Raw genomic sequence first — 25,911 nt, forward strand, 5'->3', positions numbered from 1 at the left:
AGTATTCAAACAATCTACTATGGAAATTTCCTTCACCTTACCATCTTATGCAAAAAGAGCCATTGGCGTGAACTTTCTAGCAGTTCGTATATTGCTGTATTTTTGTGACTTGCCATAAATATCTCTCATGTGCTAGACTAGCATTTAATAGATCCCCTAAATTTGGTGTATCACTCCAAAATCATGTACCAGCATTGTTGGATGCAGAATTATGTAAGATGAATTCCACATAAGTGATGGTTTTGTTTTTGGTGATAGTGTTCATGATGTTTGGGTTCTTCTTCAGCCATACTGGTACTGAGGTAGGAACCAATAAACTAAACTTGTTTGTCTTCATGCAGGATGTTGCCAATAATGGGCACAGCAAAGGTGTGTCAGCTCAGTGCCTATTTGACTTGCTACAGTCCCTGGAGGGAGAGACTGCTGACATATTAGACATCCTAGAACTGGTCAAAGCTGAGAAGCCCCTTAAGTCATTAGGTAAATGCACAACTTCCCTTGACATTCTTTTACTGGTTGCAATTCTAAAACTAAATGGAGCAGTGTTATACATAAAATGAGTAGATTTTTAAAATCTGGTTTTTCTTAAATTTTCTGTGGACAGTAAGAAATTCACTGCCATGAAAATCATACTAAAATGCTTCTCAGTAGACCACTATACTAGTACTGCAATTTTCAGAAGGCGTGGTTATCTTTGGCAATTCTAAGTGAATAACCTTCCAAAATGGTCTCTCATTATCATGGAACATGTAGCATTCGATGTCATTCAAATATAAAGCTATCTGTTTTAACTTAGACCATTAAAATGCCTTCACTGTCTTCTATTAGGTGAAGACAGTTAAAACTACCCTAAAAAGGCACTGTTATTTATCATCCAGATATTCAAAGGTAGAAAACAGAATTTCATTCCCTTCAGATGAAAAAAATAAAACTTTCACAGTTATAAAAATCTAACAGAGACTAGTAAGTCTCAAGTGGTAGAGCACTTGCCTAGCAAGCACAGGCCTTGAGTTTAATCCCCAGCACAGCAAAATAAATACATTAATTAAATAATTAAAATTTTAAAATCTAGCCAATAAGATGCTACAAAATATAACAGGAAAGACGATATTAGAAGAAATACACTTCTCTTATTCCCAGTGGAATCCATTCTGATTATATGCCTTAACTTTTTGTCCCTTCAGATTTCTGCTATGGAAATGAGGATCTGACTTTCTCTATCAGTGAAGCCATTAAGCTCTGTGTCACTGTGGTGGCATATGCTCCTGAGTCATTCAGAAGGTAACTGCAGCCCTTTATTTTGTGCCTCATGATAAGTATAGCACAGGAAATAAAATTGAATGAATACAGTGTTATATTTAGTCTATCAGTCTATAACATTCTGGCAAGCTTTTTAAAACCAAATTTAAGAAATCTGTCCTACCAGAGGTTCTGGAAAATATTGTAAATCTTTACCAATTTGGAATTAATGCAAAGGCTAAGATGTTTAATCTTATTAGAAAATATTTTTACCTCATGTAATACAAATTAGCAGCAAACAAAATTTCATACAGATATTTAAACATTTACAAAAACTCCTTTCAAGGAGCAATAAGAATACCCATCACACAAAGGGCAAGAACATAAACCTTGTCTTTCATTTTGCCAAGTACAGGGAAGCCAAAAGACTCACATGGGAAGTGAGTCATCCCAACCCCACGATGTTGGTTCTGGTCTAATACATAAGGGTCAGCTCTCTTCTAAAAGTCCTACTCTGCTGGCAAGCTCCTCTGGAAAAAAAAAAAGTTGCTGAGCTGATTATGCTCAGTCTAGCTTTATACATTTGCCTCTTAGGAGGTCTTTTCCTCTTCCCAGAAAGAGAATGGATAAAGGATTTATATTAACTGAACTCTCTTTACTGGAAGGAAACATTAGGAATGAGTAAAAATGTATCCCTAAAATTCCCAGCTTTTTCTCATCTTAAACAGTGGGGATTAAGTATTATGCTGAAGGTAAAGCAGGGGTGAGGTTGCAGACTATTAGGATGGTCTTTTTCCCACTTTCCTGCTCCTGCTATGATATCACAGCTCCAGAACAGGTTCCAGAATAGATCAAAACCCTTTGGGAAGTTAATTCCAAATCTGTGCTGAATTTGAGTGCAAAAAATGTGTTGTCTCTTCTATATATTCTACTCCAAGTGTGTACATTGTTAGTAGGATGCACCAGAGATGCTGCATTGAAATTAAATCACAATGTTAAGACACCACAGTAATGAAATCCATAATATTTTTCTAATATTAAAATATAGCAATGTAGAAAACCACCAAGTTTTACTACAATTACCAAACTCCCAGTGAGACAAGAAATTCTCTTTCAAGTTAAAATTCAAACACATTAAAGCAAAAGAATTAGAGTTCACAAAATCCCTTACCATTGTGAGTTAAAGATTAAAGTCCAATATTATTAAGTTAAATGTAATTTTTTAATTTATCCTCCTAATTTTCCATTCTCAAGTTGAACCAGAGGGCTTCTTGATGTCTAAGTGAAGTTAGGGTTTCTCAAGTAGCTGCCCTCCGAGGTTCTCTTACAGGACTTCCATATTTGTAATTCCAAGTCCTTGTTGTACTTAAATTATTCCTAAACGAGTAGATTTTATTTGTGCAAAAAGTTTAAAAGTAAAAAAAAGTTTTTTTTGTCTTTTCTTTTTTGGTGCTGGGATCAAACCCAGGGCCTCACGCATGCTAGGCAAGTGCTGTACCACAGAGCTACATCCCAGCCCGTAAAAGTCAAAATTTTACAGTTAAATTTTATAGTCATCATATATACTTAACTACCACTCAGATTAAAAAATCAGCTGGGGCACTGCTATCTTCATTTCTGTCATGATAAATTGGCTTTGTCTATTTCTGAACTTATTTAAGTAAAATTGTACAATAGGCGCTTCTGCTACCCAATCATATTTCATGATATTCATCCACATAATAGTATGTAGCTGAAGTTTGTTCTTTATTATTCACATGTAATACTCCTTTATATAGTTGTGCCAAAATTTATTTCTTCTTTTATTGACAAATATTTGTATTGAACCCAGTTTGAAGCTATTGCAAATAATGCTGGAATGAATGCTTTGTGTGTGTCTTTGTGCACACATGCATGCATTTCCATGGATGGGAATGCTTGGCTAGTCCATGGAGTGTGTGCACATTTTGCTTTCGTAGATGCAACTGAAAAGTTTTCCAAAGTGCTTCCATCAGTTTTCACTCCACCAGCAGAACACGAATGTTATTTACAAATTGGTAAATGCCTGAAGGAGAAAAGTACCACATAATGTCTGAAAGAAACACGTAAAGCTTCCTTTTCTCCAGAAACCTGGTACTTCCAGATGATACCTGGCAGCCTTAGTTTCTGACACCTTGTATAATTTTTTTAAAGTAATTGTCCAGCCTTTTTAGTAAAACAATTCATCCGCAGTAAGGTACTTTATTATTGTAGGAAGCACAACTGATTTCTTGCCACTCTTTTTAGGTTGTCAAAGAGGTGGTAGGACTCAAAAGAGTCTCATAGCTCTGACTCCACACCCATAAAATTCTGAAAATTTATCTTTCCTGCCTCTAAAGTCCTTATCTCAGGTACAGTTATATGATCAGAAAGCAGTACTTGGCACTGCTAAAAACTATAGTAGAAACTCATTGGTATCTCTAGGAAAGAAGATGGATTAAAAAAAATCTTGTTCCAGCTTTTTCAGAATATCAGCCATTAAGTGTTGTTTTCTTAAACTCAATTGAGAAATCTTCCAACAAAAGATTATGTACTTGCAGTTTTAGAGGCAAGAATCCACCTTGCATAATAACTGCTTGATTTTCTCTCTTCACTTTTAAGCTGTTTCTGATACCCCAATACTCCATGGAGGGTGGGTCCTCTCCAGTGAGTGGCGCCCACTCACTCTATTAAGTATGCATTGCCAGATCTCATCACAATGGCTCTTTCCACAGACTCTTGCTTAGCAAATACCTTAAGTTTTAGGAAGCCAGACTTATACAAAAGTGTTAGATCGTCCAAAATTATTTCAACAGAAAAATCACTCTCAGAAAACTCCTGAACAGCTTTGTTGAGGATTCTGAAGCCTGTTTTTCTGGCTGGACTGTGGAGCTCCACCAATCATCATTCTATTTTTTCAACCAATTTTAAACATGTCTATTCCACCAACTAGGTCACATGCTTCCTTAAGTCAGGATTCATCACCTGTTATGTTAGCAGGTGCTTAACTAATTGGTTAATTAATTAATGGTGGTCAACATTTCCAATAGGTTTACTCTTGATTGGGGTGGGATGAAAAGGAAACTTAGAATTCTTCATCTCTCTAGAGGCTTACCATGCTCTTAAATCAATACAATGTACAAAGGTAGAAGGTCAATAATGAATTGGTTTTCTCATAGTCTTCAGATGCTGATGGTCTTGGAAGCCTTAGTTCCATGTTATCTACAAAAACTAAAGAGGCAAACATCACAAGTCGAGACAGTACCTGCTGCCCGAGAAGAGATCGCTGCCATGGCTGCTCTTGCAACATCTCTACAAGCCCTTCTTTACAGTGTGGAGGTCCTCACCAGGTAATACCAGGCAGAAATATCCACAGCTTAAAACTACATGTATCCATTGAAAAAATGAAGAAAAAAATTGGGAATGGCCTGCCTAGCAAGAGCAAGGCCCTGAGCTCAAACTCTAGTACCAACCCCCAAAAAATAAATAAAGGAAAACTGTTATAGCTAAAAGTCTCTAAAACTCAGTCATGCCTACAGATACCTATTCTAAAAAAAATTTTAAAAAAAGATCTACCTTGAACTTTATGGCTTATGACTTCAGATAGTTTCTAGGCTTTGGATAAATAACTCTAAGATCTCTGACTAGCAGTAGTAATGATAAAAATAATATTCCTACAGTGATTGCTAAACACACAATTACACATAGTTTGATGAGCTTCAACAGTAATTTTAACCCAATGGTAAGCAAATATTTAGTAAAAGGGCCAAGTTAGTGAATGTGAAAAGCTGATCTACACTTGTATTAGCTATTATATTTTTTTATGAGACATAAAATGTCTGAAGTTTCAAAGAAGCATTCTTTTATTATTTTACTGTTCATGAAGAGTTGTGTTCTTTTTTACTCTAATTTTAGACAGTACAAAACAAATATAAACTGCAGAATGCTATCCTAATGGCAGAAATGACAGATTGTTTGTGGAGTAGGATGAAAGAATGCTGGGAGACAGGGTTGAGAGATTTGAGGAAGAAAAGGCAAATTATCACCAAAGTTCAGCCTAAATGAGGTTGAAGAAGTTAATTCTCATTACAATGAAATCCCCTCATTTATTAATGTATACCAATTCAAAAATAAAATACAAATTTTTAAATGCAAAGAGGACTTCAGATTAAACACGGATGATTATGCAGAGGCATATTTGTCTCCTCTCCTGCTTGAAATGTCACTAACGCTTAGTAAGAGAATTTATAAAGTAGAAACTCATAAGACCCAAGAGGACAGAAGAAGAGATAATAGGAGGCAAAGGATGGCAAGAATATACACAGGACAGTAGTAGGTGTTTGGAAGATGAACAGTGGGTTGAGCAGGAGCAGTGCATTCAGCAGAGGAAGTTACAGTCTAAGTCCTGATAGACACAGGTACTACAACTTAGATACCTAGTGCTTTGGGAAGTGGAAGAGAGGCATGGGCTAAAGACTGGTGGATTGGAGGAATACGTTATACTATGCATCTGTTCCCAGGTCCTCTTCCTCATCCCTACAGTCGAGTATTTTCTTTTTTCTTTATTAATTGACACATTGAAACATAAAAATTATACATATTAATAGGGTAGCATGTGATCTTTCACTACATGTGTATGTTGTATGTTTAAATAAAGTTTAAAATATTTTTTAAAAAACAAGTTAATTTTGTCACAAGATTCTTGGGTGCAAAAGCATAAGAAATTGAGCTCCCACATGGCAGAGAAGGTCCAGGTGAGGCTCCAGATGGGACAAAAGATGGAGTGAAAGTGAGGAAGGTGGGTACAGGACACTAGGCATGTGATTAGCTTTCTTTCTCTGATCTCTCTAAACTAACTAGAAGGAGATATTCATGAGGATGGGAAAGTTTTCCTGGGTTTATGTCTTTGCTCCTTCGTTCCACTGTGCTATGCTGTATGTTCAGTCTAAAGTGCCATATCCTTAAAGGAGCCCAAAATTCTGTCTATGACTTACCTCTCTTCCCCCTACAGTGTACCTCCATTTCCCCAACCCCATCTTGCCATGTTGTTAACAGGGCTATCTGATGTTCTTTAGGAAAGACTTTTTCAGCATGCATCCACAAAGTGAGAGAGTGAGTGGAATTACTGTTCATGAATTTCAATATATATTTAGTTTCTAATCATGAGCCATACTGCCAACCTAGGCAAACAGAATAGAACCTAAGAGCCTTGGGTCAAGTGCCATCCTAAAATGTTCATGTACCCAAAGTGAGTAAACAGGAAGAGGTGAAGAAGGGTGCCATGACAAATTGACTGCTCCAGTGAGAAATAGTCCCAGTGTTTTGCAGATGGTTTCATAAAAGTGCTGAGAGGAAGAACATCCTGAAGAGAAATATATGGGTTGTGGTCTTCCTTCTGAGTCCATCTACTAGCCCCTTCCTTCAATCAGAGTAGAGAAAAATAGTTTTTCCCCAAATGCCACTTTAGTTCTTCTCTTCATATTACATATTGTTGATCCTTTCCTCCTTTCCATTCCCCTTTAGACGGATAAGTCAATTAGTGTACCCAAAATTGACTCTCCCCAAATTCCATGAAGAGTCATGGATGAAGGGCTGGCATTTAAAATTCTGTGATTTTAATATTTCAGTGCATTTAATATTCTTTTTGTGGAGAAGACTACTCTTATTGATTGGGAGTGGCTACAACAAAATTATTTTCATCATTTTTACAAAAAGAAGATAAGAATCACTTTTTATTTTTAATTCATCTCATGAAAAAAGAAATTTAACAATTATATAGATATTATATGGGTAAGGATATGCTATTGTTGTATAGCAGATTACTTTGTTATCTCACAGTATTGTATGCTGGAGGTCCAAGTAGGATCAGTTGAGTTCTCGAGATTTTCATAAGGTGGGAATCAAGGCGTTAGTCACTATGAGCTCTTATCTGAAGGTACTGGAGAAGAATCTACTCCCAAGCTCATTCAAGTTTTTGGCAGAATTCAATTTCTTGCAGCTTTCATTTGAGGTCCTGTTTTCTAGCTGGCTCTCAGTCAACTGTAGCTTTCTGTGTTCAAAGGTCCCTCCACTCCTCTCACATCTTCCAGTAATAGAGACTTGAATCCTTGTCACACTTCAAATGTCTGCCTCCAGCCAGAGAAAATGCTCTGCTTTCAAAGGACTGGTGTTATTAAATTAAGCCTGCCCAGATAAACTCCACTTTGCCATATAATGTAACATAGTCACTAGAGTAACATCAGGCAGCAAAGGTCTCGGAGGCCATCTTTAAATTCTGCCTACTACAACAAGGCATGGGAGATACAATCTGGTGTGATTGTTACACATTTACTTTCTAGCCATACTCAGAATAGGGAATGTGAGCAATACAGAAGCAAGCCTTAAAGATTTCATAAAAGTACATACAGAGGCAAGTTTTATCTAATATTTAAAATAAGCCTTGCATATACAAGAATCTAAATTCCTGACTTAAAATCAAAACAAATTTACTCCCTTTCCTGGGTAAATTTAGGTATCATTTTTGCTACAAGGATTATTTCATTCTTTGATGATTTCTCAGAAAACCAGAAGTATGTACCCGTTGCCTTTCTTTTTTTATTGTCTGAATGGTTAATTGCCTGACGCCTGTGGGTGTCCATATAGTATTAGGAGTTTGATCACTTCTTATTTTTTTTATTACTCAGAATCAAGAAATAGATGAACTTAAGTCATAGTGAACTAGTAGACTCATGGAGATAATGTTAATTTTAAAGTATCCTTTAATGCCTTAACGTGTGAGGCCCTGGGTTAGAGTCCCAGAACAAAAATAAGTAGATTTCCTCTCAGAACAGACAGAAAATGTATCCTATATTTAGATTGCCCGGCTTTTTAAGACTCCAAAACTAACTTAAAATTCATATGGGTTATAACCACTTGATGATTTCATAAATGTTTCCATTTTTTGTTGCTGTTTTGTTCTGAGAATTATCTTTATTGTTGCAGGCCCATGACAGCCCCACAGATGAGCAGGTGTGATCAAGGTCACAAGGGAACCACCACAGCCAATCACACCATGTCGTCTGGTGTAAACACCAGGTAATCCACTGTGCCTTATTTTTCTAGGGTCTGTCAATTTCATACAGCCAGAATTTCAATTGTTGATAATGAAAGGAATCCTGAAAATAGTCAATATTAAATGTAAAAAACTTCAAGGAAAAGAAAAGAGGGTGAGATTTTAGAGTTATAAGAAATACCACAGACAGAAACAAACCCCCAACATTTTCATGATTTGGCATTTGTGCGCATTTGTGTGACAGTGTTGGATGGACTCTGCTTCCTGGGTGGTCTTCAAACTATTCCAGTGTTGTTTTATTTGCCTCGAACAAAAAACAAGGGAAACGATGAGCAGGAGGTGATGTCTCCTTCCTGGGGCAAATTTTCTTCAGACATTTCATCCAAACTTTGACTTATATCCTCAAATGATCCTTTCACTATTGTTCACATCATCTCTTTTCCTTGTTTTGGTGTGACTCAGTAACATAGGTAACACTGATGATACTAGGCAATATTTTATCTAGTTCATTCTATCTGTGTTAACCTTTAAATACTACAACACATGAAAGGAGTTCAATTGGCTTCATCCCTGAAGATTTAAGATAGCATTAATCCAAAATCTGCTTAAAAGAAAGTTCTCTTTTTCCTAGCAGAATGATCATGAGTAGAAATTAAATAATTTTCCATTCTCAAAAGCATATTTTAAGTATGTATAGCTGATTCCCTATTCATTGTTCATGTTTTCATTAAATATAAGACAAAAATAAATTCAAACCCAACTATCAATTGCCTGATACGATGGTGAATCCGTGCGTTAATTTCTCACATTAAGGAATTATGATACAGTTTAAGCAATTTGTAGGGACTTCTCTGGGCTTATTGGATTAGGTTCAACTACTACCAGATGAATAGTGTGTAGAGAAAAGATATCCTCTCAAGTCTTAGCCAGTAGTCATGAAGCAATATGTCTCAGAAAGCAAAGAAGTCAGCCATGTTTCTTCCTCTGGTCGCCTGAAAGAGTTAAAACTATGCCTCAGATTTCAAAGTTTTCAAATATTTTCTCCTTTGGCTATATTCCATGAGTTTGTATTCATTTTACATTTTTCTTTATATAAATTGTATGGCAATAAAACAGCTTTCATAGCAGTTATAATTGCAGTGTACATGGAAGCCAAGTGAAAGATAAGGATTTTATATTTTAGGATTAATATGGATGTTTGTAAGCTTATCAGAATGCATACCTTCAAGAGCTTTAAATATGACAAAGTCTGTAAGAGAGGGACCCTGTTCTTGCTCTGAGAGTTATACAGATTGTTTTTCTGACTCCCAGGTACCAGGAACAAGGAGCCAAACTGCACTTCATAAGGTACAGAAAGACTTGCTCTAATTTCATACCAGTTGTGACATGCTGAGATGATTGCCTTTGAATCTGAGCTATGGTTCCATTAGATTTATTTAAATGACACATGGCATACTATTTCCTTATAAGTCCTCAGAAAGTGACTAATAAAAGCCACTGCAATTTGGGGTAGGCAGAAATCTTGTCTAGGCTGCTCAACTTTCCCTTTCCTTCAGATGAGCTTCTCTTGGGTCTTATCCTACTGACTCCTTTAACTCAACAGGAATTTTATATTTTTCTTCTGTGTGATGCTCTCCTCTCATGGCTGCCAGATGCCCATGTTTTCAAACTCCTAGTTAATCTTTCACACTTTCCCAGGGAAAACCTTCACTTATTGGAAGAAGGGCAAGGCCTTCCCAGAGAAGAACTGGATGAACGAATGGCTCGGGAAGAGTTTAGAAGACCACGGGAATCCCTGCTGAATATTTGCACAGAATTCTACAAGCACTGTGGGCCAAGGCTGAAGATCTTGCAGAACCTGGCTGGGGAGCCACGGGTTACTGCCCTGGAGTTGCTGGATGTGAAGTCCCACATGAGGTATTGTTCTTTCCCTGCCCGTGAGTCTGGGCACAGTTGAGTTGGGTCATGTGTCTGCGTGTGTTGAGCTGGGGTGGGGGGGGCCTCCAGGATAAAAATTTGAGAAGCTTGAATGATTTGTCTCCTATGACTTGGGTACATATACAAAACCCTCTGGAAAAGTGCACATTAGGTCTGTCATAAAAGGACCTCAGAGTTGTGAAGGGAGAAATATTCTTAAAACAGTACAACACAGTCCATAAAAGAAAATGAAAAAGAAATTTCATCACCTGTATGCCTCTAAAAGTAGCCTTCTTCCAAATACTATTTATCACCCAGATTCTAATATTTCACAAGAATTCAATGTTTCTTCTCTTTTTTACATGAAAAATACACTCCTGTTTTCCATTGAGGACACATTCTGACTAGGATATAGCAATGCCCTGCAGGGCAGTGAGCAGTTTTTATTCTTAGCCACACTTAACTTGGTCCTGAAACCTTCTTTATGTATATGGTAGCATTCACCAATTCAAAAAAGAAACAATGTCCTGGTAAAAAGCCTGAACTGAATGAGGCAAATCAATTTAAAATTTTTCATTCCTGGTAGTCTGTGGAGAGGACCCTGAATTGCATCTCTATGCATTCATTTTTCCCCTCTTCCTATGTTTGTATTTTTAAATTCTTAAAAGAAATGTGATTCCAAAGGACGTATTATTCATATTTCTATCAGTTTGTTAAATGGTCATAAAAATTCCTTAAAAGAAAATTTCATGAATAACAAGATTCACTTAGAAAGTTTAGTTAATCTATAAAGCTAAAGATAGAGTTGTATTTTAGCCATTCAGAAATAGCATTGTAATTTGCCAAATTCCTTATTATTGACTTTTTGTTAAAATGATCTTTTGAAAAACATTAAGAAGTAGTTATGAAGGAAAATAAGAGAGCAGGAGTGTATGGTGGACATAGACTTTCTGCCCTAGGCTTATTTCACATTCTCTGAGTCACGGGCACACAGGCAACCACGCTGGAAAACTCCAGGGCTTCACAGGGCTTCACAGGGCTTCACACCCACGGCTAACAGTGATAGAGAGGAGCTTATTTCACACTGGGAAGTTTAGCACTTACAAGGGATGCTTTAGAGAAAGGGAAGAAAGTTTGGAGTGGCAATGTCATTACCATAGCAACCAAGAGCTCTATTCGTTCCATTTCTCTTCTCAGATGTCTTTAGTTGACTTGAGTAATTGTGTGAGTAAACAGCACATTCCCAGAGGCACAAAATCACTACTACCAATAGCCATTTTGTGAGAGTAAGGGAAAAAGTTTACTAAAAGATTTGTATGTGTGTGTTTGGTGTGTGTGAGAGAGAGAGAAAGAGAGAGAGAGAGAGATTGCAAATGGAAGTAGTAGCTAACTATAACACTCTTAGGTCATTTGGAGGAAGGGAACAATAGGAGTCAGAGTGGTCTGGAGCTCCCTCTAGAGGCTAACAGCTATTAAAAGTTAAACGAGATATAATTTAATTTAGCTCAGTACCTTGCACGGATCTAAGATGGAATAGATACTAATAAGTGATCCAAACTCTTATGCTAGGCACTGAAGGTGAACAATAAAGTCCTTATCCTCAAGACTATTACAATACAATGTTAGAGGTAAATAAGAAAATAACACCAATACAGTGTTCCAAATACTGTAATCACGTATGTTTATGCTTATCATTTTATAAGAGTCAGGGCAACTTAGAAAATTATGATATGAAGAGTTAGCATATACAAATTAGTATAGACTCTGAACAAAATTGAGCAGGGAGATATTATGTTATAATAACATTAGCACAAGAAATGATATGAGATCATATTAGATGTGATTCATGCAGCATAAATTTGACATTGCTCTTCTATTTTCTAAAAGCTGTAAATGAAAAATGATCGATTACAAAGTCATAGTGTCAATAAAATAAAAACAGTCAGTTGTTTTTCAAACAACTTTATTACTTTAAAAAAATAATGGCCCCACACTGGTAATCATTGATCAGAAGAGAATGACACAGAAGGATCACAAAGTTGAGTCTAGCCTGGGCTACTTAATGAATTCCAGGTAAGCCTCAGTTGCTTAGGGAGACCCTGTCTCAAAAATAGTAAATAAATAGGTAAAAATAAAAATAACAATGAACAAGAAATAATCTCCTAACTGATATTTGTTGAAGGAACAGTGTTCTTGACATCTATGGAGTAGTAGATAAAGGGCTAGTTTCACATGCCTCTCAGCATAGAAAGCTGGCATAAAACCATAATGCAATTTGGCAAGAGGAACCAGAACAGTGTCATTCAAGAGCACAATTATTTTGTGGCCTTTATTTACAGGAGGCCACAGGTTTTACTAGCCAGGAAATATTTAATGTCCTCTATTAATGCAATATTGTACAAGAAACTTTTAACAAATACAGGCCTGCATGTTTTCTGCCCAAACTGACATTTTTTTTGTTGAGGAGGGGCAGATCAAAATGCTTGGATTCTATACCAAGCAAAGAATATAAACTTTTCTCTTATAAATTAAACACACAGATATATGTAGAAGGCAAGCTAAACATATAAATTTGTGAGTTGTGGATGATAATTAAAAGCATAAGAATGGATAGCCTCAAAGAGAGTTGATTTTAAAAAGAGAAATAGGGCAATACCAAAGATGCAAGAGAATTTTTCAGGAAGAATTTTTTTTAACTGTTTTATTATTCATATGTGCATACAAGGCTTGGGTCATTTCTCCTCCCTGCCCCCACCCCCACCCCCCTCCCTTACTACCCACTCTGCCCCCTCCCTCTCCCCCCTACCCCCTCGCTACCCAGCAGAAACTATTTTGCCCTTATCTCTAATTTTGTTGAAGAGCGAGTATAAGCAATAATAGGAAGGAACAAGTGTTTTTGCTGGTTGAGATAAGGATAGCTATACAGGGAGTTGACTCACATTAATTTTTCAGGAAGAATTTAAATCAAGCCAAAGAGCTAAGAAGTCGTACTGAGGTAGTCTGCACTCCTGCATCTGCAGAACATATGGTTGATTATAAGCCTCCTGGGGAAAATAATTTTGACTAGATAGAATCTGTGCCATAAAGTGATTTATTGCCTCTTTTGCCCAACACAGACAAAAGTGAACCTGCAGTTATCTCCCTCTCCCTTTCCTCCTCTCTCCCTTCCTCCCTCCTCCCTTGTTCTTCTCTCCTATCTCTCTTCAATCTCTCTTTCACTCACTCTCTCCTTTCTCCTCTTCCTTTCCCCTCTCTCTTACTCTCTCTCCTCTCTCTCTGTCTCTGCTCCCCTTCTTCCTCTCTCCCTCCCAATTGGAAAATCTCTTGTAGTCTCATTGGAAATGAGCAAAAGTAACCTTAAAAAAAAACCCTAGAGATTATTTGTTGTGATAATACAGCAAATACTGTATGAAAGGGAAGTTTTGTTGTAGGCTCAAATCATTTTGTCATATGACCAGGGATTAAAACAATTAAGGTAGTAATTTATAAAATGACTCTCAAATTCATTCAGCTCTGAGTATTGTTCTCACACATAAAATAGACTGATTGATCATTTCTCAAACATGTCTAAATGCTATCCCTAAAATAATAAAGGAAAAAGAAATAGTTCTTACCTGTCATACAGACAACCTGAGAAGTAAAGAATTACTTGCTGCATGGCACACTTATGAGGAAGAGATAAACAAAAGAATGTATAAACTGTTTTAAATGGTTTATTTAGAACACCCTAATTCATACACAATTTCTAGGACAATGTGGATATTTGATTTGAAGAGAAGACAGTGTAGATAAAAAGACAGATGACAAAGAAGAGTTGCCATGAAGAAGATGGATTGAATTTATACTTTCAGAATTGAGCATAATAGGAAGACACTAGAGGGAATTTAAGGGCCTTACATGGGGAGAGCTTCTCACAGTATGGACCTCCAAAGATAGAATGAGTTGAGTTCTCCTACCCATGGTGCTAGTCATGTGAAGCACTTGTAAACATTCCAAGTAGAGAGGCAAAGGCTTGGCTGAGATTCCTAAAGCAAAACACCTGGACAGCTCTTACACTGCAGATCCTTTTTTTTTTTTCTTTTATTATTCATATGTGCATACAAGGCTTGGTTCATTTCTCCCCCCTGCCCCCACCCCCTCCCTTACCACCCACTCCAGCCCCCTCCCTCTCCCCCCCACCCCCTCAATACCCAGCAGAAACTATTTTGCCCTTATCTCTAATTTTGTTGTAGAGAGAGTATAAGCAATAATAGGAAGGAACAAGGGGTTTTGCTGGTTGAGATAAGGATAGCTATACAGGGCATTGACTCACATTGATTTCCTGTGTGTGTGTGTTACCTTCTAGGTTAATTCTTTTTGATCTAACCTTTTCTCTAGTTCCTGGTCCCCTTTTCCTATTGGCCTCAGTTGCTTTTAAGGTATCTGCTTTAGTTTCTCTGCATTAAGGGCAACAAATGCTAGCTAGTTTTTTAAGTGTCTTACCTATCCTCACCCCTCCCTTGTGTGCTCTCGCTTTTATCATGTGCTCATAGTCCAATCCCCTTGTTTACACTGCAGATCCTTTAAGCATTTATCCTTTCTCTCCTGATCTCTTATAATAGCCAACATTTTTCCTTATTAAAATGTTATAGTTATATATGTGATAAAAGGAAGAACATAATACCATTGTACTACTCTTAGTGGATTTGTATATCCTAATAGCTTTGTATGCAATATATGTGTATATAACATTGTCTAGATATACTTGGCCAATCCTTCAACTTTCTGGGTTTTAATTTCCTCAAGTTTCCCTTCTTAAACATTCCATGATTGTCCATTACTGTGCCTGTGCACCTATCATTGTATTGATATGTGTGAGAAAAGCAAAGGGATTGAGGGTGTTGGAATAATATTCTTAGTTCAGGGAGCTGATGTGTTGGCAGGAGGTGATTAGAATAAGGCTGTGTGGGAAAATTCCCATTGTGGCATTTTTCACTCATTATTTTTTTTTTAAATCACTTTAGGTTGGCAGAAATTGCACATTCCCTTCTGAAGCTGGCACCTTATGACACCCAGACAATGGAGAGCCGTGGGCTTCGGCGCTATATCATGGAGATGCTACCCATTACAGACTGGACAGCTGAGGCAGTGAGGCCAGCCCTTATCCTCATTCTAAAGAGATTGGATAGAATGTTCAACAAAATTCATAAGATGCCTACTTTGAGGTGAGGGGGCCTCCTACTCAGTGCTTGAGGTCATAGGCCTCAAAGTTAGAATTTGTTATTTTTTTAACAATCTGGATTTGAATGAATGACTTAAAAGTTTTCTGTTAGTATATGCACAGAGCTAACTAGGACTATGAGTGCCTAAGTAGTAGGATCCATTTTGAGGAAATAGCATTTTCTTTAAAAATACACATGTTCATATTAAGAAATGCTACCATTTTTTAGCTATCAAGTCCCTTATCTGATGCACATAAGGAATTCAGTTAGTATACTTTAATCCCTTTTAAAACAGAAATAGGTACTATTAATAACCAACTGAAGAGAGAAGAAAAGTTAATTTGATGTTCAAAGTACTGAATTTAACATAGTAAGTTAATATATTTAGGTGCAAACTTAGAAAAATGTCAAGTTTTACAATAATCAGCAGCTAAAAAGTACATAGGACTGGTAAGAAATGCCTAATTTTCACCTTTTCACCTGATACAATGGAGCTCTAAATGGACACAGGTAGGCCTGAGAAATATCTATTGGTACCCCTCCTCTGAGCAGATTCCTCTGAACCAGTGAACAGACTTGGGAAACTGTAGTCATAGTGAGCAGGTGGTTCAATGTATAAATGCTCATAAACCCATTAACTTCGAAATTTCAAATTTGGCTCAGCGAGAGCTTCTTCTGTCCCTTTAAACTAGACCCAAAATCAATGTAACTCTTTCCCAAGAACTTATAGCACTTAAGGTTCAGTTTGTCAGAATTTTTGCAGCTATTAGCCTGCACTCTTCTTTACATTCATCAGGAATCATTGAAAAACACAAATTGATTTCATGCTAATAATTGTTCTTATAGCCTTTTATGCCATGCCAATGAATGTCTAAACATTACTTCAAGATTATTTCAGTTACATAGAAATGCCTGTTCTTAAAGCACTATTTCTTTAGTGGTCCCAGTGGAGGATTTGTGTCTATTGGCAAATGGCTGATCAGAGATTTATTTGTAACTGTCTTATGAGTGTATGCCAAAATAAATTCTTCTCCTTGAATAATTTGGTATCTAAAGGGGTTAAACATCTCCATAAATGGGCCTATTTTCATATAAAATAATATTATATTATTTTATTATTAATACATTATATTAATTATAATATAATTATTTTATTAATTATATTATTTTCATATAATTAAGCCCTTTATAAAATATCATCATGCTTCTCAAAAGCAGATTTCGGGATTAATGCAAAGACTTGGTCAGTTGTAGGTAGTTTTCCTGGAAAGCATAATAGTTTGAATTTAACTTCTTTACATGACCTCAGTTCAACATAAGGAGTAGTGACTGAACCTGACCTATGGGTTATGTGGGCACTTTTGGCATCAAGAATGTCAATATATCTTCCTTTTTGAATTTGTCTTCATTGTGTCATTGCAGGGATTCTGTTTTGGTAGGTATGTGAGCCTAGGAAGTACTTCCAAGAAAATATATGGCAAAACCCAACCTGTTTATTTTGGAGTATAGGAATGAGTGTTTTGGTACTGGGATAATTTCAAACTGGTTTGATTTTTATTACAGAAAATGCCATGTTTATCTAATTAGGGTATGTGCACCACCATTTATACTACCATAGAAAGTAACTAAAATATCATTTCTTGGGAGGCCAAGAAAGAATACTTTTTGAGTAGACCATTCTCCTCAAATGTGACCTTTTATACAGGAGTCAAACCACATAATCCAATTAGTAGTAGTCTGGCATAAAAATTGATGGAATCAAATGTGTTTTGATAAATAAATTTCAGAAATGCATTTGGAGGTGTTCATTTCACTGGGAGTAATTACTCATATCATGGTCTCCTAAAATGATAGTCTTAGGTATCCCTCTCAAAGCTAAAATCAGGGAACTTAAAATGCAACCCATTCACCATCTCTGTTTTTTCTTCAGTAGATTTTGTCTCATTAGTTGGTGGGGCAGGAGTGTCTCTGCTACGCTTTCAGTATCTTCTTTCCCTCCCAGTGTGCGCTATACTTTTGGAACAGCATGGATAAACTTCACCCTGTATGAAGCACTTTGTTTTCTCGGACACACGTCCTGTCTTAGATGGCGTCAGAATCACTGTCTCATTCATTTGTTTCAGACTGTCTCTAGAAGGGAGTCAGCCCGCTAATGGCTCCTATATTGTATTCCAGGCGACAGGTTGAGTGGGAGCCTGCCAGCAATTTGATTGAAGGGGTTTGTTTGACACTTCAGAGGCAGCCAATCATATCCTTCCTGCCTCACCTTAGGTCACTGATCAATGTCTGTGTCAATCTGGTGAGTAGCCAAGTGGCAATCTTATGAAACTTTGCACAATTTAACTCTGCTATTGATTTCTCTGCATTGAAGATTTACAGGTCAACTACTTTGTGCCCCTACCTACCCATGAAAACAAATGGCTCAGGTGACACTGAAAATAGTGAGGTACATTTCAAGGTGGTGCGTGGGGAGATACAGGGACCCATCCCTACCCAGATGGAATTTGGTGTGCTGCTTCCCATGCACTACTTTGACAATTCACCTCTTGAAGTTGCGCTGAGAGTTGAGGGCTGCCAGTTGGAGAGTGGGGTGGAGGAATCTGCAAAATTGGCTAGAAGTTGAGGTAGTCTTGGGTGGGGGATCTTAAAATGCAAAGAGGGTTTTTCCTTTTCTTTTTTGAATGCAAAATGACAATGAGTTGGCCAATCTAGAATTTATGTAATGAAAAAATATTTTATTTATTTATGTAATATCTGGAGTCTGGTCTGGCCAAGGTTTTGTACAATGTATGGAAACCATGTTAGAGCATTTCATTGAGTAGGATCTGCTGCTTACTTAGTTGAGAATGGAATCTGTAGTTGGAATGCCTACTGCAAATAGAGCTGTTGCCACCATCATCATTGTTGTCAGTATTTGCTCCATCCAAGAATGTTGACTGCATTCCTTTGAATCCACAAGTAAGTATTCAGTCTCCCAATTAGAAAAGCTTTTTGGTTCATCTTTCATTATTTACATAGTTAGCTATGAACAACATTCTACAAAATCTTGGCTGAATCCATTGTAATGATCGATCTGACTCCAGACATTACATGCCTTCAGAAGAAGGCAATGATAAAGAAAAGAATGAAAGTAACATGCCCAACCTTCAATTTATTATTATTATTATATTATTATTGAATGAAATTCCTTTACTATGGTTGCATGAAATTGCAATGGTCGAGGCTGGTCATGTGCTCTGTTTGTATTTCAGGTGATGGGAGTGGTAGGACCTTCCAGTGTTGCTGATGGATTACCCCTTCTTCATCTCAGCCCTTATCTCTCACCACCTCTGCCCTTCAGCACAGCTGTTGTCCGGCTTGTAGCATTGCAGATACAGGTGTGACTGCCTTACCTGTTTGTCACGCTCATTAAGTTGCTGGTTGAGGCACCAGATCATGGTGTCCTCTTTCTCTTTCTGCAAAGGCTGGGCAAAATCTGTGAAACAAAAGTGTGAATATCTCCAAACTTTGATAGTTTGGAGCTTCAGCCCTGAGCATGGCCCTAAGTTGTGCTTCTGTAATTCTTCTTGAGATCTCAAAAATAGCAGAGTCATTTGGTCCTGCCACAACCTCAGGAACCACTTAAGTCATTTAAGATGTGTGCAAAATAATGATTTGTGGATAATCAGCTCACAATTGTTAATTAAAAGAGGCAGTAGTATTCAGTGTCTGGTTTTAACTTATTTTCAGAAAGAACTACAATCTAAGATTCTTTCAAATGTTATTACTAGACTTTGAATATCTTAACTTTTTAATGATTGTGGGTTGACTATTGTGGGTGCTTTTAAAAAATTATCCTTTATTTTTAAAAATAAAGGGTACTTTATTTCTTAAAAATAAAATAATCATTCCAAGACAAAAAGTTCAGAATCCCAACTCCTCTGCCTATTTCTCTGTGTCCTCTAATTTCAAAGTTCTGTAATCAATGAGAAGAATACAACTGGTATAAAGAGGTAACAGACCTACCCATTATCTGACAACCAAGCTCTTTGGTCACCGTTCAGAGAATGGGTAGATGATAGAAAACATTAAGAGTGTGACACCCCTACAGTGATGCATTTTAACAACCTGTTTCCAAAGATCACATATTCCTTTCTTATTTATTGCTTCCTGGCTTGAGGAAGGGCAAGGGAGGGATCAGAGGACTTTAAATAGCTCCCAAATGGAACAAGTGACAAGTTCTCATTTTCTTCCTTTTCCTTTGTCTCTAAAATATTTACTGGTGGACATGTGGAGAAAATTAATAGAAAAAATAAGATTGGTTTTGTACCTGACCATAAGTATGATAACCTTTCATTTAATTCTCAAGATGTTACTGTCTTTCTAGGAACATAGCTCTCAATTATGTCATGCAAATGGTGAAGTATCAATTTTAATCAAATCTTGTATGCTGTACAGACGACAATTGAACTCAGAGTTTACAGGAGCAGCCAGCAGGGAGTCATCGTCTCCGTCATACTGTGTAAAAACATACTGAATGGACGTGGTGGTCAATTAATCTATTTTTCTATTATTGCTGCACAGGCTTTAAAAGAAGATTTTCCTTTAAGCCATGTGATCTCCCCATTCACCAATCAAGAGCGAAGGGAGGGAATGCTTTTAAATCTACTCATCCCATTTGTGCTCACAGTAGGATCTGGAAGCAAAGGTCTGATTAATTTGACTAAAGGAAATTTATCATTGTTGTTGTGTTTTCTTAAAAATCAGGCTGCTATTTCTTTTTTCCTTTTTCCATGAAGGCCATCACTTGAACTCAATCTGAGTGGCTTAAATAGGGTTACCTTAGGAAATAAGAGTTGTTCTTTCTTTTCAGTTTAGCTACCGTGGGACAAGAGTTTCTCTGCTCTACTTCTTAGAAGATACATCCTATTTTAAGTCATTTCAGTACAGCAAAAAGCAGGAGTACATTGTTTCGATTCAATTCAGAAAATGGTAATTAGTTGAAGTACAGTCTGATGAGAATTGACAGGTGAATGGATTTTATAATACTAATTCTGGGTTTAGCAGAAATCCTAACACTGTCATTAAATTTCTATGTATTTTATCACTCTTCTTTCTTGGGGGGGTCTTTTAGGAAAAGCTTATCTCAAATATAAGGACAGTGTATTATGAGTATTTCAAAAAGAAAGGATATCGAAATGATAAGCAGGAGAACTGGCTAATAACACAAACCTTGAGGTACCCACTGTGCACAACACTCAGGTGCCAGAAACGTATGTCTGTCCATGAGAGAAGCTGTCCTTGATGGGAACACCCAAAATTCTAGGGTGATTTAGAGTGTTCTAGTTTGGAATTGAAAGAGCTGAATTTTTCTGTATCTAATGAAGAAAGTCTACCTTGTGACTATTTTCCTTTCCCCTTCCTTTTCTAAACTCTGCCTCCAGATAGCCCATGGCTGGAGCAGCCTGAGGTGCAGCTGCTGCTGCAGACTGTCATTAATGTGCTCCTGCCACCACGGATCATCAGCACATCCAGGAGCAAGAACTTCATGCTGGAGAGCTCCCCTGCCCACTGTTCCACCCCTGGGGATGCAGGGAAAGACTTGCGCAGGGAAGGGCTGGCTGAATCCACCAGCCAAGCAGCATACTTGGGTGGGTGTTCTCTCTCTCTCTCGCTCTCTCTCTCAATACACCTTCACTCAGAAAGTATTTAAAGAAGCCACCTGGATAAGACATACCCTTCCAAGTCTGGTTTCCTTCAGTAAGTATATGTCAAAAGCCAAAGATGGCTTTCAATGGGCAATACCTAAATTGCTTAGTTGTTTCATAGGGTGTCTAGGAAGGAATCTGCAGGAAGGATTACATCTTTTTGGTTGAGTACAAGATTATAGTGAGATTTGGTAGCTGTTGTCAGATCTAGACTCAGTCTACAATGTAACACATTGTCACACAATTCCTAGGGCTCATAGGTCTGACATCTACGTGAATGGAGCCTTTGGAGTTGGGCAGTCCACAGCTACAGTAGGACCTGCTGGCTTGGCAGCACATTATGCATCCTACTGGCTGTTTGTCTTCTCTTACAATGCCACCTTTAAATTTCCATCTTGATTTTCATTGAGCAGTCTCTTAGTTAAGAAGGAGGTCATTGGTTAGGAAGGGCCTGCTATGTAGAGATTCAAAAGGGGTCAGTCCTACTTGCCTGGGGTGTTTCTGAACCTTATGAGAGCAATAGGGAGGAGCTTAATCCAGGGGATGTGGGTTTCTTGGGCCAATTTAGCCAGGTATCTTTTTTAAAGTTCATTTATTTTTTCTACTTTTCCAGATGATTGGGGATGCCAGGCACAGTGGAGATGGTATTTTATACCTAGTGCCCTAGCAAATCCCTGAATTACTTCTTTAAATACACACCCATTATCACTTTGAAGGCTTTTAGAGAGACGGAAGCAGGGATTATTTCTGTGATTAGAACTTGGACTACCTCCCTAGCATGTTCTGTACTGTAAGGAAAGGCCAAAACCCATACAGTGAATGTGTCCTCCAATACTAACAGTAACTTTGATTTTGGTCCCCCTGGCATATGGGTAAAGTCTAATTGCCAGTCTTCCCTGGAGTAGAACCCTGCCTCTGTGCCGCTGGCATCTGGAGTCTTTTATTATTGGGATTAATTTTTGCCACATTTCACATCCCTATACAACTTCCTGGGAGGTGTCCCTTAATTTAGTCCCCCCCAAACATTTTATTGATCAAAACCAAAGTATTGTCTAAGCACAAACAATAAAGTTGGTGGAGGGTCTTAAGAATTTTCCATTTGTGTGTCTCAGGGAGCCATAGCTTCCCTTCAGGAGCACCCACCAGCCCTGGTGATCTAACTGGTACCAACTGGTCTGAGGCTTGTTTACTTTCCTTGATCAATATTGTGGTCTCTCTTGGGGTAAGAGAGTCCCCACTCAGAGGAGAGGGCCAGCTGTATGTTCTTACATTGCTGCCTGTTTAGCTGCCTCGTCAGCTATTTTGTTTTCCTCTGCTACCTTATCTTCCCCTTTTTAGTGACCAATACAATGAATCACCGAGACCTCTTTAGGCAATAGAACAGCATCTAGGAGGGCAAGTATGTCATAAGCATGTCTAATGGGAGATCCTATTGTAGTTAGAATTCCCCTTTCCTTCCAGATGACTGCATGAGCATGCAGGATCAGGAAGGCATACTTAGAATTTATGTAAATTTTGACCGTCTGTCCTTTTGACAGTTTTAGGGTTTCTAGAGCCATTAATTCTGCCAATTGAGCACCTGCATTAGGAGAAAGAGGACCTGATTTTAGAGTGCCAAATTCTGTCACAACTGCAAGCCCTGAATGTCTCACACCATTTTTGACAAAGGAGCTGCCATTGGTGTATAATTCTAGATCTGGGATTTCTAAGGGCTGATCAGTCAAGTCAGGTCAGGCAGCATAATTTTCCATAAGCACCTCCTCACACAGGTGTTCAGGATTGCCCCTGGTCTCTGGTAGAAAGGATGCAGCGTTTAGACTCTGACAGGTCCTTAAAGTTATTTCTGTCCCTCCCAGCAGCTGGGCCTGCTATTTAATTAGACCGCTGTTGGACAGATAAAGTCCTCCTTTTGAGTTTAAAATTTCCCCTTGGTTGTGTGGGGTGTAAAATGTCAGTGGCCAGTTTAGGACAAGTTTTTGAGCTTCAGGCACTAGAAGGCTAACTGCAGCAACTGCTTGAAGACATCCTGGCCATCCCTTGGCTACCTAATCTAATTCTTTACTTAAGTAGACCACTGGCTGGGGAGTGATGCCATGGAGTTGATTTACCACTCCCAGGGCCAGCCCTCCTTTTTATAGACATATAATTGAAACTTGTCCTGTACTGGGAGACCCAGGGCTGGAGCTGTCATAAGTGGAATGCTTTCTGACTTGTCATCCCATTCAATAAAAGGCTGGGGATCCTTTTGCACTTCCTTAAGGATCTGATGTAAGGGCCTGGATAGGTCTGCATATCCCAGGATACAAATTCTACAGTATCCTGTCATCACTCCCCCTCAAAAAAAGCCCTCAATTGTTTTAGAGTCTTAGGTAGAGGAAACGTCAAGGTCAGACACATCCTGCCTTCTCCTAGAGCCCTCATTTCCTTCTCCAGGACAAGATCTAAATGTGTAACTCTAGACTGGCACAACTGGGCTTATCTTTTAGAGATTTTATAACCTCTATTTGCTAGGAAGTTTAGTAAGGACTCAGTGGCTCGTGAAATGACACTCTGTGACATTTGGTCCACAGAGCAGGAGGTCATCTACATATTGTAGCAGAGTAGCTTGTGGATATTGCCACTCTGCCAAGTCTTGGGTTAGAGCTAACCCAAAGAGATGGGGGCTGTCTCTGAATCCCTGGGGAAGGACAGCCCAGGTGACCTGTCTAGCCTTTCATGTAGGGTACTCAAAGGCAAAGGTAGATTGACTTTCAGGGTGTAAGGGAATGCAAAAGAAGGCATCCTTTAAACCCAGGACAGAGTAGTAAGCAGTACCTGGAGGTATTTGGGCTAGAAGCCTATAAGGATTTGGTACTTCAGGGTGGAGAGGCACTACTGCTTCGTTGATCAGGCAGAGATCTTGGACTGGCCTCCATTTGTTAGGTCCCTTCCTGACCCCAAGAATAAGAGTATTATATGGGCTGGAGCATTCTATTAGCAGTCTCTGTCTCTTTAAGTCTTTGATTATGGGATTAGCCCCTCCTTAATTTCCAGTCTTAAAGGATATTGTTTTTGATGGGGAAACTAAGAGGGGTCCTTGATATGAATTGGGTCTGGGACTTCCATTCATGACTGTCCAGCAGTACGTCCATCCGTCCACAACATGGGGTCTACTTGTTCCTCTAGCAGGGGCAAGCAAAAGTACTCCCTTGGTGGTAAAAGGAGCTGCACCCCCAATTTAGATAGGTCTCACCCTAGCAGAGGAGTAGGGGTTTCTGTGATAATTAAAAAGGAGTGACAGAAGTGGAAATCTCCCCAAGAGCAAGCTAGAGGCTGAGTGAAATAATGCTCTAGAGGCTGGCCTGATGTGCCCCAAACAGTAATTTTCTTGGAGGACCTGGGTCCAGGAGAGAAATGAATGGCTGAAATACTGGCTCCAGTGTCAACAAGGAGGCTGACCTTGTGCTTTTCAATAGTAAGTATCACCCAGAGCACTTCTGGTTTTATGGTGGTCACAGGAGCCTGGATGGGAGCCCCTGGGACCCATTATTGGGTAGAAGGCTCTAGCCTCAGTTCCCATGGGACTAGTGTGCTTTCCAATGATTTCCACAGCAGATTGGGCAGGGTCGTGGAGGTGGTTCCTTCAGGGTCACTCCCTCTTAAAATGGCCTTTCTGTACACATTGAAAACATGTCCACAGATTTGGACTGTGTCCTGGGGGAACCTCTTGGAGAGCTGTGATTGGACCCTCCTGCTGTTTATCCTTTCTCTTTTCCTTTTTCAGGTCTGTTTTTTTTTTTTTCTTTTTCTTTAGTCCCTATTATAGTATATGGATGTGGCTACATGGATCAATTGGTCTAGCTCCCTGCTTCCTTCAGCTGCCAATTTTTAAAGATTCCTATAAATATCTGGGGATGACTGTGTCTGAAACTTATCCTTTAGGATAATATTCTCCTCTCCTGTGACTCTGGTACAATGTCGGTACACTTTTGTAAAGCATCATTAAGTCTCTGTAGGAAAGCTACTGAGGTTTCTAAGGGTCCTTGCCAAATAGCCATGACTTGGGAGTAATTAAGGAGTTTTCCCTTGGCCCTCCTTAGACCCTCAAGAATGCAGTAGATGAAGTGGTTCCAGGTCCATTCATCCTTGTCATTCTCAGGGTCACACTTAGGATCATATCTAGACACTTCCTGATCACTTGTGGGAAATAGGAATCAGGATTCTCTTTTAGGTATCCAATGTCTTTGTCTTCCTTCCTCCTCTCCCTCTTCCAAGGGCCCAGTCTGAGATAGGTGTATAGGGCCACATTTATCTAAGTGATAATTATCCCTGGCTGCTGCTGCTGCCGGATCTAGTACTCACTGTTTCTCCAGAGAAGTAAGAGTCTGAGATAACAATACCGTTACATCCTTCCATCTCAATTCAAAATTTTGGCTGACTTCCCTGAATGCCTGGATGTACTGATCTGGGTTTTCAGTATAACTTCCTAAATCTTTTTTTTTATTTCTTTAAACTCACTTAATCTAAAAGGAACATGAGCTCTGTCTCCTCTGGGAATTAACTGGAGGGGGCAGAGTCCTGTGGGATGATGTTGGGGTGTGAGGCAGCTGGGTAAGGGGCTATTGGCAGGAAGGGATTGGTGACAGAGGGGCCAGTGGGGGGGTCCCTGCTTGGCAGGAAGAGTTAGAGGCCTCGGCTTCTGGCAGCAGCATGAGGCCTGACCAGTTCACTAGTGAATCTAGATTTCCTTGGTAAGGGGGTAGAGAAGGAGCTGTGGGGGCAGCAATCAATTTCCTCATTGTGGGATATATCCCCCGAGGTTCCCCTGAAGATTTGATTT

General features: G+C 38.6%; 1 protein-coding gene across 5 annotated transcripts in view; it reads left to right on the forward strand.

Annotated features, from left to right (window-relative positions):
- Unc80 (unc-80 homolog, NALCN channel complex subunit) overlaps positions 1 to 25,911 on the forward strand; it is a 201,098-nt gene that overhangs the window by 151,164 nt on the left and 24,023 nt on the right. For all 5 annotated transcript variants that reach the window (XM_074071616.1, XM_074071619.1, XM_074071617.1 and 2 more), the window contains 11 exons: positions 342 to 480; positions 1,185 to 1,281; positions 4,416 to 4,586; positions 8,218 to 8,310; positions 9,599 to 9,634; positions 9,986 to 10,204; positions 15,208 to 15,408; positions 17,581 to 17,704; positions 18,657 to 18,782; positions 19,969 to 20,092; positions 20,829 to 21,035. In XM_074071616.1, coding sequence (XP_073927717.1) covers positions 342 to 480; positions 1,185 to 1,281; positions 4,416 to 4,586; positions 8,218 to 8,310; positions 9,599 to 9,634; positions 9,986 to 10,204; positions 15,208 to 15,408; positions 17,581 to 17,704; positions 18,657 to 18,782; positions 19,969 to 20,092; positions 20,829 to 21,035 — 1,537 coding nt within the window. The remainder of the gene's footprint in view (positions 1 to 341; positions 481 to 1,184; positions 1,282 to 4,415; positions 4,587 to 8,217; positions 8,311 to 9,598; positions 9,635 to 9,985; positions 10,205 to 15,207; positions 15,409 to 17,580; positions 17,705 to 18,656; positions 18,783 to 19,968; positions 20,093 to 20,828; positions 21,036 to 25,911) is intronic.

The sequence above is a fragment of the Castor canadensis genome, chromosome 4 (assembly GCF_047511655.1).
Source record: "Castor canadensis chromosome 4, mCasCan1.hap1v2, whole genome shotgun sequence".
NCBI lineage: Eukaryota > Metazoa > Chordata > Mammalia > Rodentia > Castoridae > Castor > Castor canadensis.